This window comes from Sinohyriopsis cumingii, chromosome 5 (genome assembly GCF_028554795.1).
Source record: "Sinohyriopsis cumingii isolate HCF-2022 chromosome 5, ASM2855479v2, whole genome shotgun sequence".
In the NCBI taxonomy this organism is placed as follows: domain Eukaryota; kingdom Metazoa; phylum Mollusca; class Bivalvia; order Unionida; family Unionidae; genus Sinohyriopsis; species Sinohyriopsis cumingii.
Genome location: NC_142965.1, coordinates 135,134,852 through 135,150,002, shown reverse-complemented (window position 1 = coordinate 135,150,002; position 15,151 = coordinate 135,134,852). Strand labels below are relative to the sequence as shown.

The 15,151-nt window shown below is 34.1% G+C and overlaps 2 protein-coding genes across 5 annotated transcripts in view; one reads left to right on the top strand and one right to left on the bottom strand.

Moving 5' to 3' along the window:
- The window catches only part of LOC149800290 (uncharacterized), a 43,576-nt gene that overhangs the window by 22,399 nt on the left and 6,026 nt on the right, over window positions 1-15,151 (top strand). The window lies entirely within an intron of this gene.
- Window positions 3,923-13,983, bottom strand: LOC149800291 (uncharacterized). Its single transcript, XM_089959895.1, has 6 exons — window positions 13,482-13,983; window positions 10,813-10,906; window positions 10,074-10,098; window positions 9,057-9,111; window positions 6,834-6,983; window positions 3,923-4,165 (listed from the first exon to the last, which is right to left on the bottom strand). The coding sequence occupies exons 1-5, from the start codon at window positions 13,601-13,603 to the stop codon at window positions 6,839-6,841; spliced, it is 441 nt and encodes a 146-aa protein (XP_089816021.1). The 5' UTR covers window positions 13,604-13,983; the 3' UTR covers window positions 3,923-4,165; window positions 6,834-6,838.

Below are 15,151 nucleotides of genomic sequence, written 5' to 3'. Positions count from 1 at the left end.
TTATGAAACTATTTGTCTTGGACGAGTATGTGAAAACAATATTTGATCAGCCCTGATACCCCATTTATTTTCGTAGTTAACAGTGTTTTTGCAAATTTGGTAACAAAATGTAAGGGTGGACTTTTCAGTTCTTAAATTTAGTTCTTCATAAATTTCAAAATCATTGCAGTTAAAGTATTACTCCATCTTCCAACTTAAGCTAGGTAATTTCCAGTTCATTTGGTTTCTTTCTTGAGAAAATTACATGGTGTCTGGTCTTCGGGATATTTGAACGCCACACTTAAGCAAAAATCTCCTTTAGTTCAGTGTTGACAATTAGTAATAATAATCTTAATAAGACTTAAAATGGCATACAGTGTAGTTTAACAGTAACTGATGAAACCGGTGTTTCGATACTTCTGAGGCTTCCCATTGGATGCGCGAGGTTATGTGAATAATATTCACTTTGGGTAATTCGACGCAAAATCAATAGTGTATGCTGTCACGTGGGGTCTATTGCGAAGTACTGTCACAACAAATGTTATATACAAGGAGAAAATTAAGCACTGTTTCATTCCGAAGTTTGGAGTTATTCACATTATTGTGTTCATTCACATTATTGAATTCCAGTTTTAAGTCTATAGACGTATTTTGTGTTGTGCAAGTTTAGATATTTTTAGACAGGAAAAACATTTGTTTGGACTGTTCAGTGTAAATAGAAAGCGCTCATTATTTGGACTTAAATATTAGTCTGGAACTGTTATTGAAGGAATTCAGGACAACGCCATCTTGACAACTACAAAGTTCTTGGAGGACCAGTACATTTCCGGTATTGAAATTTATGAGGAACATTTCTGTCATTTAGGACTTTCACAGACCAGTATAAGGACTAGCTTGGATTCACTTCATAATACTTTATGTTCCTTTCATATTTTTTATTTATAACTTTGATGATTAAACTGTTAAGTTTTATAAAATTTGTTGTTTTTGCTTCTTTTCTGTTAATTAAGTTTGCAATCATTGAGACGTAACAGAAACTTGGGGCCTAACTGGGGATATGAATTTCACAGAAATTGAAATTGTTTTGAAATTTAAGTTATCTTAGTCCCTAATATTTCTGACTTTACATAGTGAAACCAACAAGCTTTTACGATATAAACTAAAGTGGAGAATTGTACTTTAAATCCTAGCCAGGAACAATCAGTCTTTGAAAGAGGACGAATTGCTCCAACGTTCCAGACAATATCTTTCCTGTGCAAAGCCATATTTGTTAAAACATGAAATAAAAAATATTTTGGTTTAAATTTGGTAGAGAAGAATATTTTGGACAAAAGTGCTTTGACTCTAGCTCAAACCTGCAAGTTATGAAATTGAAATTAAAATTCAAGAACAAAATAAAGTTAAGAAAGCTTGAAAAAGAGGAAAGAGATAAACAAATGCAAATTCAAAAAGAAGAGAAAGAAATGGAGAAGAAATGACAAATGCAAAAGGAAGAAAAAGAAATATAAATACAAATGCAGGAAAAAGAAAGGGAGATGCAAATGCAGGAAAAAGAGAGAGACAGATACAAAAATATGAGTTACAAATGAAACTGCAATTACAGAAAGATGTCATGTGATTTGGATTTTTAACATAGTTTTAACAATTTTTCAGTCATATCGCTACGATGTCTGCTATGTGGCAGTTTATAGTGATGTCTAGCACTGGGGCATCATGCCGCAGACATGTAGCATGATGTCCCACCCAGTCACATTATCCTGACACCAGGCCGACCAGTCCTAACACTAACCTCTTAATGCTGAGTGTCAAGCGAGGCAGCTATTAGTACCATTTTTGTAAGTCTTAGGTATGACTCGGCCGGGGATCGAACCCACGACCTCCCGCATCCCACGCGGACGCTCTAACCACTAGACCACCAGAGCAGTATTACAGAAAGAAGAGCAGTACCTAAACCTGTAGTGATACATTACAAGGGACAACAATCTCACATTTCTCCTGCGACCGATAAGGATTTGAAACCAATCCTTTGAGCCACATGTTCAGTGTCATAGTTTAACACCAAAATTACCATCAGAGATTCAACATTTTGACTACAAATTTAACTTGAACCCCACCAGTGGTCCTGGAAAACTTGAAACAATGTCACATCAAGTCATACCTGTATGAAATCAATAGGAAGGTGATTCATTTTCTCAGAAATGGAGAGTATTATAATCATTATGTCTTAATCCGTGACAGACTAGACAAGACTACAGCACAGATAGAACCTGACCCGGTACTCACTATCTGCATTTGCATTACTAGTTATATGATTCCACAAATCTCACAATACAACAGAAATCCAATAGTCGGATGACATCAACAAGCTTCTATCTAATGTAAAAAAATTAAAATAAATGAAAGTCAGAAAGCTTCTGTAAGAACCAGAAAGAATATGTTTATGTTGAGAAAACAACCAGAAACCTGTCGCTGTCACTGCAATCTGGACAGTTCATCAAGCAAAGAGCACATGTCAACAAGGTAGTCACATGATACAACAAAACATAGTTATTTTTTTAATAAATATATACAGAATTCTGTGTTCTTTCATTGTAGTTTCTTTATTACGAACAGTTTACAACTTTATTTTTCATTTCATATTTTCTCTTGTTTCTACATCTGAAATGGGTTATTACTGACATCATGTGACAACTGGACCTATGATGTCATGAATATGTTGGTTGTGATATTTGTGTACCCATGCAACTAGCAATGCAAATGGTGAGTATCAGGTCAAATTTCATCAACGCCATAGTTTCATCTTATCTTTCAGCAGAGTAAAGACATAATTATTCTAATACTTGCATTTTCTGAGAAAATAAATAATTTTCATATCGGTTTCATGTAGGTATGCCTCGGGGTAACAGCATTAAGTTTGCTAGGCCATCTGGTATGCGGCTACGCTTTGCCGACAACATGTTGGTGTCTTGTGATGCTAGACTGGTTTTCAAACCTTTCATGTCAGACAAAATATCAATATCAAGCTGACTGTGAAACAACCAGTCTTCTAATCTAATCCAGTGAGTGTTAAGATTGACTCAACAACTATAATTATGGTAACCACCCTAATGATCCATACTGCAACCTCCGAATATTCTGGGCAGAACTCAATAAATATAATTCACAATCAGTTACAACTCAATTACGTAATTGTTTCTGTCATCAAGTAGTTGCAAACTTTCCTGACTTTCATCAACATTTGCAAACTTCAAGGAATTTTCATGTTCAGAAAAGAAATTATCATTTCTTCCAACTTTTTCCAAATTTCCTAGTAGCATGGGAGCCCTGTATACTTCTTCAATCGTATATGTATCGGTATTGAAGTCAATATTAACATTCTGGCATATTTAAGAGCTTGATGCAATGACAACATCTACTGGGAAGTCTTATTATATATAATCTTGTGACAAAAAGTGTTAATTTGTTTTGATGAAAGAAAAATTGGCTGATGTAGATTCTACTTGCACTTGTGTCAATAGCTGATGAACTTGTATTCCCCGTTAAGTCATCCTTTATTATTAAACGACAATTACACTGGCTTAGACTAATGAATGCCTTTAGATGTGACATTACAAGTCTTTAATCATGCTTGATTATCTTGGTTTTTCTGTATGACAAATTACATTTTATTATATGGCAATCACGTAGGGAGGACTGTGTGCGAGAATAAAAACTTTTTCTTGCATCTCACTCTCTCAGCTCCTCTCTCCGAATTGTATTTATTGTTACCTTAACATAATGTCATTATTCATAAGACCATAGTTATTATAATTGTACAATCTTTGCTTTTAATTTCTTGGTATATGCTAGTGATGTGATTTGATAATTAGATTCATTCTTAAGCACATGATGTAAAAAGCAAACATTTTATTTGTCATGGTAGTAAAGATAATAACTGTATGGATAATAATTATAATTCAATTTAATTTGTTCTGTTACATCTGATGATACAGTTTTGTAATCACTTCTGACAAAACAAAGTTTTTAGAAGCATAAAAGTCTTCGGCTGCATTTGGTATCTGATAATTCTCTGTTGCTTCTTGTATAATTCTAACAAAATCTGGATCAAGTTCTGTATAATTATTTTGACACAGTTCCTTCAGGTCCTGAATTTCCTCTGTCATTGGTGCTTAACAGTTCTCTGCTCCTGAAAAAAATTTGTATTAAGATTAAATTGTATTGATGTAGTTAAACCAGCATTAACAGCCACATTCACCATGAATATATTCCATCCCTGACATAGAGCAGCATTTTTTTTAAATGCTTCTTATAACTGACTTGTTAAAATAAACCTGTCTTAAGAGACCATATTCTTTAAAGTCTTTGAAATAACAGCTTACAACAGGTTCAAATGCATTGTTTGGTTACAATATAAAAATAATAAATGTAGAAAAGCCGCTGTAAATTACCATGTATGGTGTAAGTAGATTCCCTTCATTTTTAATTCAACATTTTAGAGAAAAAAAACCTGTAATTTTAGTACACGAAATAATATTGACACCAGCAGGAGCATATGAACAAATTCTACACGTCCATTCAAACAAGTTATCGAGTCTCTTATTTCACAGAGAACACCAGCAGTTATCTTTGTCAGAAGAAAGTGTAGTTTCTCAAACCAAAAAAAGTTAAAATGACCTGGATCATTTTATTCTTCCAACTGTTTGGGAGCTTGCCGACCAAGTGTGCAGGCTACATAAAACAGTACGAGCTTATTATGCAAAATGAAAACATTCAAAAGATGTTGCCTCTTTTATTTTTGCAGCATAAATCAGTATTTAACACTTGCTACCCAATGGCAGTCAACAGAATAATAGGTTGTTATTTCTAAAAGCCCATATTTTAAAAAGAGATATGGATATCAATGTGTCCTTCCTTCACAAACTGTTGATATTTCAAAATGACAATAGATCATTCGGAAAAGAGTTCAGCCCATTTGGTGCAAATTTTGTACCATGCCATTAACTACATCCTCCATGTTTTGTTGATGTTCCACAGTCCTACCATGTCTCTTAGATGTTTCTGAATGAGCAGCACATATACAAACTGCAGACACAGCTTGGAATAGTGATACAGAATACATGTATTTTGACGTCTATTAAAAATGATGACTCAGATGTGATCATAGAAGAAATGTTTTTAAGAAAATGTAAATTTAGAGAAACAAAGGGTTTTTTTTAAGAAAGAAAAAGGGATCTATTTTTGTGTTTATGTGGTTTGGCATATTTTCATTTCGTGCATGTGTCATACATGTAACAAATACTGCAGGTGTTTTAATCTGGCAATTTTAGGAAATTTGCCAAATTAACTTGAACAACTTGTATCATCCTGTTCACTGGAAAAAGAAAATACATGCATAGAATAATAACTATTGTATTACATCCAATCTATCCATACCAATGATATTTTAACTTCTAAGGATTCCAAAAAGTGTATTCTTTCATTACATGTTATGCTTGACAATGCTCACAAGACATTAGATATATAAATGGTTTTTCAAACGTCAGACCTGAAACAATAATACTGACCCAAATGTACATGTGATTGTGACGCAAATGTATATATGTGATGATGGCCCACATTTATATGTGATGGTAACCCAAATGTATATGTGATGGTGACCCAAATTTATATGTGATGGTGACCCAAATGTATATGTGATGATGACCCAAATGTGGTGTGACAGAGTTCCAAATGTAGTTGTGATGATTACCCAAATGTGGTATGGCAATGACCCAGATGTCTGTGATGATGAACCGAATGGGTGTCTCCAAAGATATGGTTAGGACAAGACAAAAATGAAGCGGGAAGCAACTGCTATACTAATTAATCCAATTTCTGCCATCTTTTCATTTTTTGAAACTCATACAAGGTATTAAAGTATAACAAGGATTCACATTAATTGTACTTGCATTCATAACTTCATACATATAGAACACTTACAGAGCAAAGTCTCTTATTTTCAATCAGATGAGCATGCTGATCTGAAGTTAGAGGTATTATACCTCAAAGATCTTAAAGAGAAAAAAGTGAAACCAACAAGTAAAATTCAACAAATACTTTATTTTCACAGATAATGTGAAAATTTAAAAGTAGCTTACATTATGAAATATATCCCAAATAGCTCTCACAGATCCAAAAGGAAAAAAGGTGTTCCAAATGAATTACAGTGGTGTTCCAAATTGATTCCAATCTTGAATGTGCTGTAGTTCCAACAGTCTTAAATGTGCCGATGTGATAATCTTATCCATCACAATGATATAATCTAGAATGTCCTTGAAGGAATTCACTCTAATCCTAAAACAGTCCAAAAGTATCTGTAAGCACTTTGTTATTTCAGTGAATAAATGAAGTATATAAATCATGTGAAATTACAACTGAACACAACTAAAAGACAGATTTCACTTGAGAGATGTCACAATAGGAGTATATTGTTAACTATGTTGATCACAACCTTTATATAAAATTGATCACAAACTTTATATAAAAACCTAAGACAATAAGAGATATAGGATGTGGGTCCTTTTCCCATCAAATTCGTAAACAAGGTAAGGTCTGTTTACTTTATAGTTTTACTTTTTAGCAAACTACCTGGCAAATGAGAACATTTTTTTCTAATGGACGAAACAATTTTCTGAACTCAAAGCCAGGTAAACATGTTTACAAATATCATCTCAGATGATAATCTACAATCATGGACAAAAGTTAGCTTTGCAATATCTTGCTTACATATGACCCTTACAATTGTGGACAAGAGTTAAACAATATATACAATATATAGATATACAAAAGGGCACTTGAAATGGTTTCTAACTGACCTGTATTACCCTTCTTTCAATTCAAAACCTGCCTGGTTTACATGTGATGCACCATATATGAAGGCATTTTCATTGCTAAGAATGCCATCTGCACTGCAGCAACTATGCCATTTCCAGTGCCTGGACTGCCTCTCACTTTTACTGGACACCCTGAAAAGTAGGTTAGTATAATATTATTAGCATCATATACAAAATTTAATAATTTATATCGGCTTTGGTGATGGAAGTTAAAGTTCTCTTTTGCCTTTAAATACTGTCTGTATTTTTACTAATGTACAGGAAATGTACAAGATTTGTTATTTTACTAAATTTTTACAAACTTTATTGGAATCCAACTTACCACATAAACTGGTCATGTAAACTTGTGACATAGTGGTAGTTGCACAAATTGTGTAGTGTACAACAGCATTGTTCTGTTATCAAAAAGACACTGAGAAAATTACTAGTTCACCATGAGAATACTGTAAGTAATATACTTTTTTCCCCTATAATCAGTATTTTCCTTCACCCTCATTTGCGCTTCAGAGACCCCCAAATTTTTAATTTGACCCCCAGTTTTGATACCAAAGTTTATTTTTTACTCAGTCTGACCCCCAGTTTTGACACCAAGGAGATTTTTGACTCTCAGTCTTGCACCCCTAGGGGATACACTGCCTATAATACCAAAACCAAATGCCAATACAGTATTTGCTTCAAGGACAATTAAGAAATAATAATTAAGATCGATGAGCAAAACATTCATATGATATGGTTCATAAACGTTCTAAATCTGCCCCTCTTAGCCGTTACTATAGCAGAGATAATGCAAGATTTGTACAAAATAGTAAGCTTTACATGTGTGACACCAGGCCTGCAAACAAATAGATGTATGACTGACCAATCAACCAATTATATCTAGCTTTGCTTACATCCATAGTCCAAGAAGAGATGACATAGCTCAGTTAATCCTGCATTTGAATATCTCATTTACTGTCTTCAAGTAATTCAATTTTTACAGTAACACTTCGTTTTGGCATATAATTTCCTTGTATGGGTGTATAAAACGGTCATTAAAAAAGTATACCCACCTTTAAAATCGTGAGTGTGAACAGGAAGACATAATAAACACTGCAATAAATTTATTCAGTTTACAATTCCAAGTCAAATACATACCTGTCAAGATTTCATTTTAAAAACTGACAATACTGAGATGCCAATTATTCAACATTTTAACTGCAATTACAATAATATATATAAACATGTAATTACTTTATAATTTGCATTATGTGAGTTGATATTGTCTTCATCTACCATGGGATTTAACAACTGTATTGACAAAGTACAAGGCAACTATATCTGGTCATCTATTAGTTATTCCAGCATGTAGCCATATTATCTTCTGCAAAAAACTGAAAATAAGATTACTTAAAAATACATTGTATCACACAAGGCGGGGTAATTTATCCATTGTCAAGATAAACTGTATGTACATAACAGAAATGAAATATAATAAAAAGCTGAAGAATGAATAGAACAAATTTGCATAAACATTCACAGCAGAATCTTCAGCTTTCCCATTAATGTTGCACTTTCACTTAAAATAGGAAACATCTGTTACTAAAATAATGTCTTATAAAATAACTATTTTTACATTTTAGTCCAACTGTAAATAAAATTTATTTAACTCAAGATGTTTTCCCAATGGATGTTATTAGATTTTAGGTCCTTGTGTACGTGTATGTGTGGTATATGCATGTGTATGTTCACTGTGTCATGCAACTTACAAACAGTTCAAGATAAAAACACAGTTCAATATGCTAACTATGGGACATGATTTATGAGTGGTCTAAAATGTACCTTTGGTTTTAAAATTTTAAACCATCATAGGTCTTAAAGGTTCTACCTAGAACTTAATATAATTTTAAGTTTTAAATGTTTGCTATTGCTAATTTGTTTATATGACCATTGGGTTACCTGGGTCACAACTTTAGAAACCTTTGAGACTGCCAGATCATAACCACTTATGTATTTTCTCTGCTACGTTTGTTTTGGTGCTTTAAGGTATAATAACGAAGGTCAGTTACTTAGTGCTGTGGCAACTGGAGTCAAGTGTCTTGCCAAGAACAGACTGGTCCTATGGTAAGATACAAAACCCACCCCCTTATGGACCTGAGTCTGGCACACTAACCACTGAATGTGGCTTTATGTATGTACATATGTAAGTATGTATGTATGCATACATACCTATCAATACATCCATGTATGCCAATACCATAAGATGTCAATTTATCATACCCATCTGAAAAAAGGAAATATAACATCAGGAAAATATTGAAATAAAGAAACATGTATATTTCAAGACTTAAAAGTGTGCAGCATAGCAACATTGTCCCTATCTTTTTCCCACTTTTGAAAAACACCATATATTCATACCCATGACCCTAGACTGGACTTACAAAGAAGGAGGGAAAATGAAATTCTGATAGAGCTGTATACATCATATAAACTCCAATCATATCCCAAGCTTTGACATTTCTGTTTTCAACATTATGTACTAGGTGTATGACAATATATAACTCTGTAAATTTGATATATAATTACATACAGGTAAAACCCTTTATAATGCGTTGCTCACGGGTCCAAAGAATAACATCACAATATAAGCTGGATCGAGTTAACAAATTTTTTGAAAAACTTCCCTACAGAAAATGTGCATTGAAAGTTCAATGTCATCAATTTTAACTAACCTCTTGATCATATAAATCTGCTAGGGATAAGAATAATTGGTTTTTCCAATAGCATGTATTTAGGTGTTAAAAAGAGAGGTCACCTTATATTGAAAAAATGGGAGCCATGCTGCGATTGTGTTATAAGCAGAATCACGTTATAATGAAGCAAACAGTCAGATATATTCAGCAAAAGATACATTCCATGCCTGAAAGGTTACATAGTTACAATTCCTTTCTTTGTCTCACAAAATGCTAATTTTTCTTGCTGTAAGTATAACATCTATAATCACATATCACATGGCATGGTGGGAAAACCTGTTTTATAAAGGAATATTTTTACCAAGAATATATAGGAAGGAAATAATTTTACCAATAATTCTCTTTAGAACTGTACAAATGCCACATCAACTATGATGTGACAGGAAGAAATGTTACATATCATACAATGCTGTGCCATTCAACTGCAAGCCATCTCTCACAGAATGCATGTAATAACATTTTTTTTATATGGCAATCATGTTTTTTTACTAACCAATATGCCTTATATAGTTTGGACCCTGCAAGAGATAAGTACACTGACCATAAAAAACCATTTCAAAATTAAAATGTACCAGACACATACAAAATACAGTCCTTGATAAAAATGTGAAAACATCTGAAACCACACTTTAGAAGTGGAAATGTCTGAATAAGACTGAACCATTTTAAAAGCTTATACTAACATCAAATTTTCTGATTAATTACCTATACAATGGTTTGGGGTGTACTGAGAAGAAATGCCATAAATTAAACAAGCTATATAAATAGCACTGTCTGTTGAAAAATATCAATTGACAAACTGTCATAAGTAGGTAAAATATCCATGTGCTACATTTCATGACTAAGTCACACACTCCCTGAAAATTCAAAATATAATTGTGACACACAAAAATGGGACAAATGCTAAATGAGACTAATGTAAACCATGTATGAAAAGCCTTATTTTTTAAAACAAATAACCGACAATCACTCTGCTTTATTATGATACTCTTTTATTGACCTATATTACAGATAGATTTCCCAACCAAACTGATGTAACATCATAATTGGAGGACTTTTTCACATGTAATCTAACGCTAACAGTAATCAAATATACCCTATTATCAAGTGACCCATCTAAAGAGATTTCAGTTTTAAGAAACAAATTTATTGCAATATTTCATGTTTGCATGGGATGCAATTTATGTGAATACTTGTTAAAAAGATTTGCAATACTGTCCACTGTAACTCACTTTACTGATATATTGTTTTTGATGCAGCCTTCTTCTCTTTCTCCATTCTACATCATTCTTATCTAGTTCTTGTACAATTCCATCAGCAAATTCTCTGCAAATCAAATAGTAATGTGCAGTTTATATTATCAATGTGGTCTTTATTCATTGATAAAATAAAGTGTAACAGAAAATAAAAAAAGGCAAACAAAATAGAATCATTTTGCTAACAATGAAAATCAATACAAAAGATAAAACAAAACATAGGATGCCTCATATAGTGCAATCATTCAGCATGAATAATTGCTATAGCAAGCATAAATTCTTGTGTTTAAAATTGTCCTAAAATAATGTACAGCAACTTGGTTATGTCACCAAGGAACATCCTGCCAACTTCTTTTAGGACTTCACAAACAATTTTCTAGGTTGATAGTTGGGAATAAAACCTTAATGAATACTAAAGTTGGGAATTCTTCCTGATACAAAAAGATTGGAAACTAACAGTATATAGTATTTACATTGCAATTATGGCTGTATTTGGGCACAGAAGACCACCCCACCCCACCCACAAAATTGCTGCACCTTGCACAATATAAACCCAGTGTATTTCCTAGTGGTAATAATGAAAAATCCAATGGAAATTGTATCCTAATATTTTGCATTCTGCAATGAATGCAGTAATGGCCTTATCAAACGTGGGGCCCAATTTGAATCAATTTGGCAGGGCCCCTGCTTTTAAATGAAGGGCCATCGATGTGCACTGCATTTGGAAATAAACTTTTGATGTCAGCCCTGAATGAATGTACACATTTTATTTTATCATGAAATAATGCACAACTTTCGTGCAAATAAAAATTATATCTTTAAGTCACCTGGCTAAATCCCTACACACAGGCCCATTTCATAACAGTGAAAAAAACATTACAACACAAAATACCATAACAATACTTTACAAAAACGTTTATTATTTCTGCAAAGCATTTATACTGTTTGTGATCAAGCCATTAAAAAAACTCCAACCTGACAAACTTAATGACTTTTACTGACTGAAATTTGTATTACTGCCCCGCTCCCCCCATATCAAAGCATATGCAATGAGGGACAAATACAAACACATACATGTGCCATTATGATACAAATACTGAGATTATTTGCGATAATGATAATATTATTATCATCACCACTACTGAAAAGATAATAGAAGCACCATAGTATTAATAATAATAATAATAATAATAATAATAATTTGTACTTGGTGTAAATTTCAATATCAACATGATGGTGGGTGTTTTGGTACAAATGGGACAAAACAAAAAAAGAATGTAATTACAATTCACCCATGTCAGTATCTATAATTTACCATAATGTGATTTCTGGTTTGTATCATGCATGTATACATAAAACATGCTGCAGACAGGAAGTTATATCAGCAGTTAAGACCAATGAAATGCCAAGGTACAAAATGCATGATACAAGAAAGTTTATTTAATGAACATAGCAAAGACAACATAAAAGTACTAACTCAGGGCCAGCTATTATACAGACATATACAGTCATCTGAACAAATTTCAATACCACATTCACACTGTGACTGATTAATCTGATATTCCTTTTTAAAGGAATGTCTATAGTAAAGGTTACTCACTCTTTCATTGAGGCACGACAATCACTTTTCAGAAAGTCATGAGTATCAGTTGAACATAGACAAAGTAAACCAGATTTGCAAGTGCTGCCTTGAATATTAAGGGGGAAATAACTGACCCATGTCCCCCATACTAAAGAGAATTGTGGAAATATATTGAAATGAAAGGACACAATAACCCTATTATTTGTGCGAGTACATTACGACATAATGGAAATGTACAGAATTATTTAAAGCTTACAGAATATTATAAGCTACATCATTCCTGTTGAGTAAAAACAAGCAAATAAGCACAAAGTGTTACAATAATATTAGGTGTTTAATGCAAACGTTAAGCCATTCGTGATATTTCTTAAACTGAATAAGGGGCTGGTGTTGTGTGCTTTTACTTACATACAAATAATATAGAGCCTGAGGCAAAGAAAAACAGTGCCCAATGGCGTGATGATATACCTATTAGCATATGCTAGTGTGTATGTTTTGGAGTTTTAACGTAGCTTTAGGAATTATTCAGTTCATTGTGATGTCTAGCACTGGGGCATCATGCCACAAATATATCCCACCCAGTCACATAATCCTAACACCAGGCTGACCAGTCTTAACACTAACCTCTTAATGCTGAGCGTCTAGCGAGGCAGCTGTTACTACCCTTCTTACAAATCTCTGGTATGAATCGGCCGGGCTTCGAACCCGCGACCTCCCGCATCCGAGATGGACACTAACCCCTAGGCCACTGGAGCGGTCTTGCCCATTCTAGTTAACGACTAGTTAAATATAAAGAGACAAAAATCATCAATTATTACACCATTTGGTTAGAAAGCTGTTTACTCACGAGTTCATTTGAAGAATTTCAATTTAAATCCAACCTACGCGATAAGCTCCAACTCACTACACCCTTCCATGAGATACGTAATTTCGAGGTCTTTCATGTATTATACTACAGTACAGATCGCAGGGGCTGTTGGTGTAATTATGATATTTATTTATAATATACCTGCCTAAAACGTTTATATTTATAATTACTCGTTTATTGGAAGAAAAAAAATACCTTGCATCGAATGATATTGGATGACTGGCCTTCACTCTTCTAAAACATAAATCGATAATTCTCCATCTTCTAAGATACAACACACTTATGCGGATAAGATGATGGTATTCCGAATATGTCATCACGTGATTAAAATCTCGTTTACGAGTTTAACTCTCGTTCGGTTCGTTAGATAAATTGGAGCTCAAGATTATCAGCGGCGTTACTATCGTAGGAGCTGGAGATAATAGCTTAGTAGATCTCGTTTTTGAGTTGAAATCTCGTTCGAATCTCGTTCGGTAGTAAAGACGGAGATCAAAATTACAGCGGCGTTACTGTGGAAGGAGCCGGCGATTGTAGTTTGTAGACTGAGCTTCACGTGTTTCTGGAGCCGTAAATTGTGATTTTTATTAACGGAGCCGTAGATTAAAAGTGTTTTAGGAGCCGCTAATTGTAGAAGGAGCCGCTAATTGTTGTAGGAGCCGCTAATTGTAGTTTCTATTAAAATATAGGGAAAGATTGTAATCACCGTGTCATTTTAGGAGCCGCTAATTGTTATCGGAGCCGCTATTGTTGCCCATATAATAATATAGGGAAAAATTCTGATCACCGCCGGGTACCTGCGGCTTTCCATAACAGCCGAGTATTGCGCTCCTGTCTTGGCTCGATCATCCCACACCAAGTTAATTGATGTCCAGCTCAACAAAACAATGCGCATAATCTCAGGAACACTACATCCTACTCCTTTACCATGGCTGCCGGTACTCAGCAACATTCCTCCTCCACAGCTGCGTCGTCAGGAAGCAACCATGAAAGTGTTGTCTAAGGTCTATGCCAGTGTGAAACTTCCACTGTTATGGACATCACCTCACATCCAGCAGTCCGCTTGCCTTCGAGACGCCCAATCCGGTTAGATCCTTTGCCGGAGGATATGATAGCTATTTCGGCATGGAGTGTCGTGTGGTCTTCAACAGATGTTGTAAACCGCTCCCTCGTAGCTGAGCCATCTGTCTGCCCTCCTGGCTTCAATCTTCCACATCATATGCGGACCACACTGAACCGTTTTCCACACAGATTGTTTTCAGAAATTGTACGCAAATAGATTCCATCATGTGAGCCCCACGTGGTGGAGGGAGCGCACCCACCAACCCTCACCTCTAAACATGTTTTGTCATACATCCATAAAACTTTACAGCTGACCACTACATGTTTGCACCTCCCACCCACCCCCCCAAAAAAAATAAAATAAAAAAATTAAAAAAATTCTGCCGGCGCCACGGATTTTATCTTATTCAAATACTTATAACATGATATGCACGTGCGAAGAAAAGAGAATGTGATGCACATATTTTTTCCAATGGCTTGTGTCAGTGCACATTAATGTATTCCTCCTTCTTTCTTTCCGTGAATAGATTTCTAAATGTAAAGAAATATTTTTAATCCAATAATTAGGGCTATTTTGTTTTCGGCGCGTCATTATCAGTTCAAACAGCAATATTCCCGTATTAATTGTAATTAGAACTATCATGAGAGAGAGAGAGAGAGAGAGAGAGAGAGAGAGAGAGAGAGAGCACAAGGAAGGAAACAAATTATTAAATTATTCGAGTATGATAGAATATTTAACTTTTCAAATAAATTCAAGCAAATTCATTTATGGATGATGTCTTGTGTAAGAAAAAAGATATGATACA

Excerpts from the sequence above, each read along its gene's own strand:
- LOC149800291 (XM_089959895.1), bottom strand. The coding sequence starts at position 13,603 with ATGACATATTCGGAATACCATCATCTTATCCGCATAAGTGTGTTGTAT. Across the intron at positions 10,099-10,812 it reads AAAAACAATATATCAGTAAA|GGTCCAAACTATATAAGGCA; the intron begins GTGAGTTACAGT and ends TATCTCTTGCAG. Across the intron at positions 6,984-9,056 it reads ATACATGGATGTATTGATAG|GGTGTCCAGTAAAAGTGAGA; the intron begins GTATGTATGCAT and ends CCTACTTTTCAG.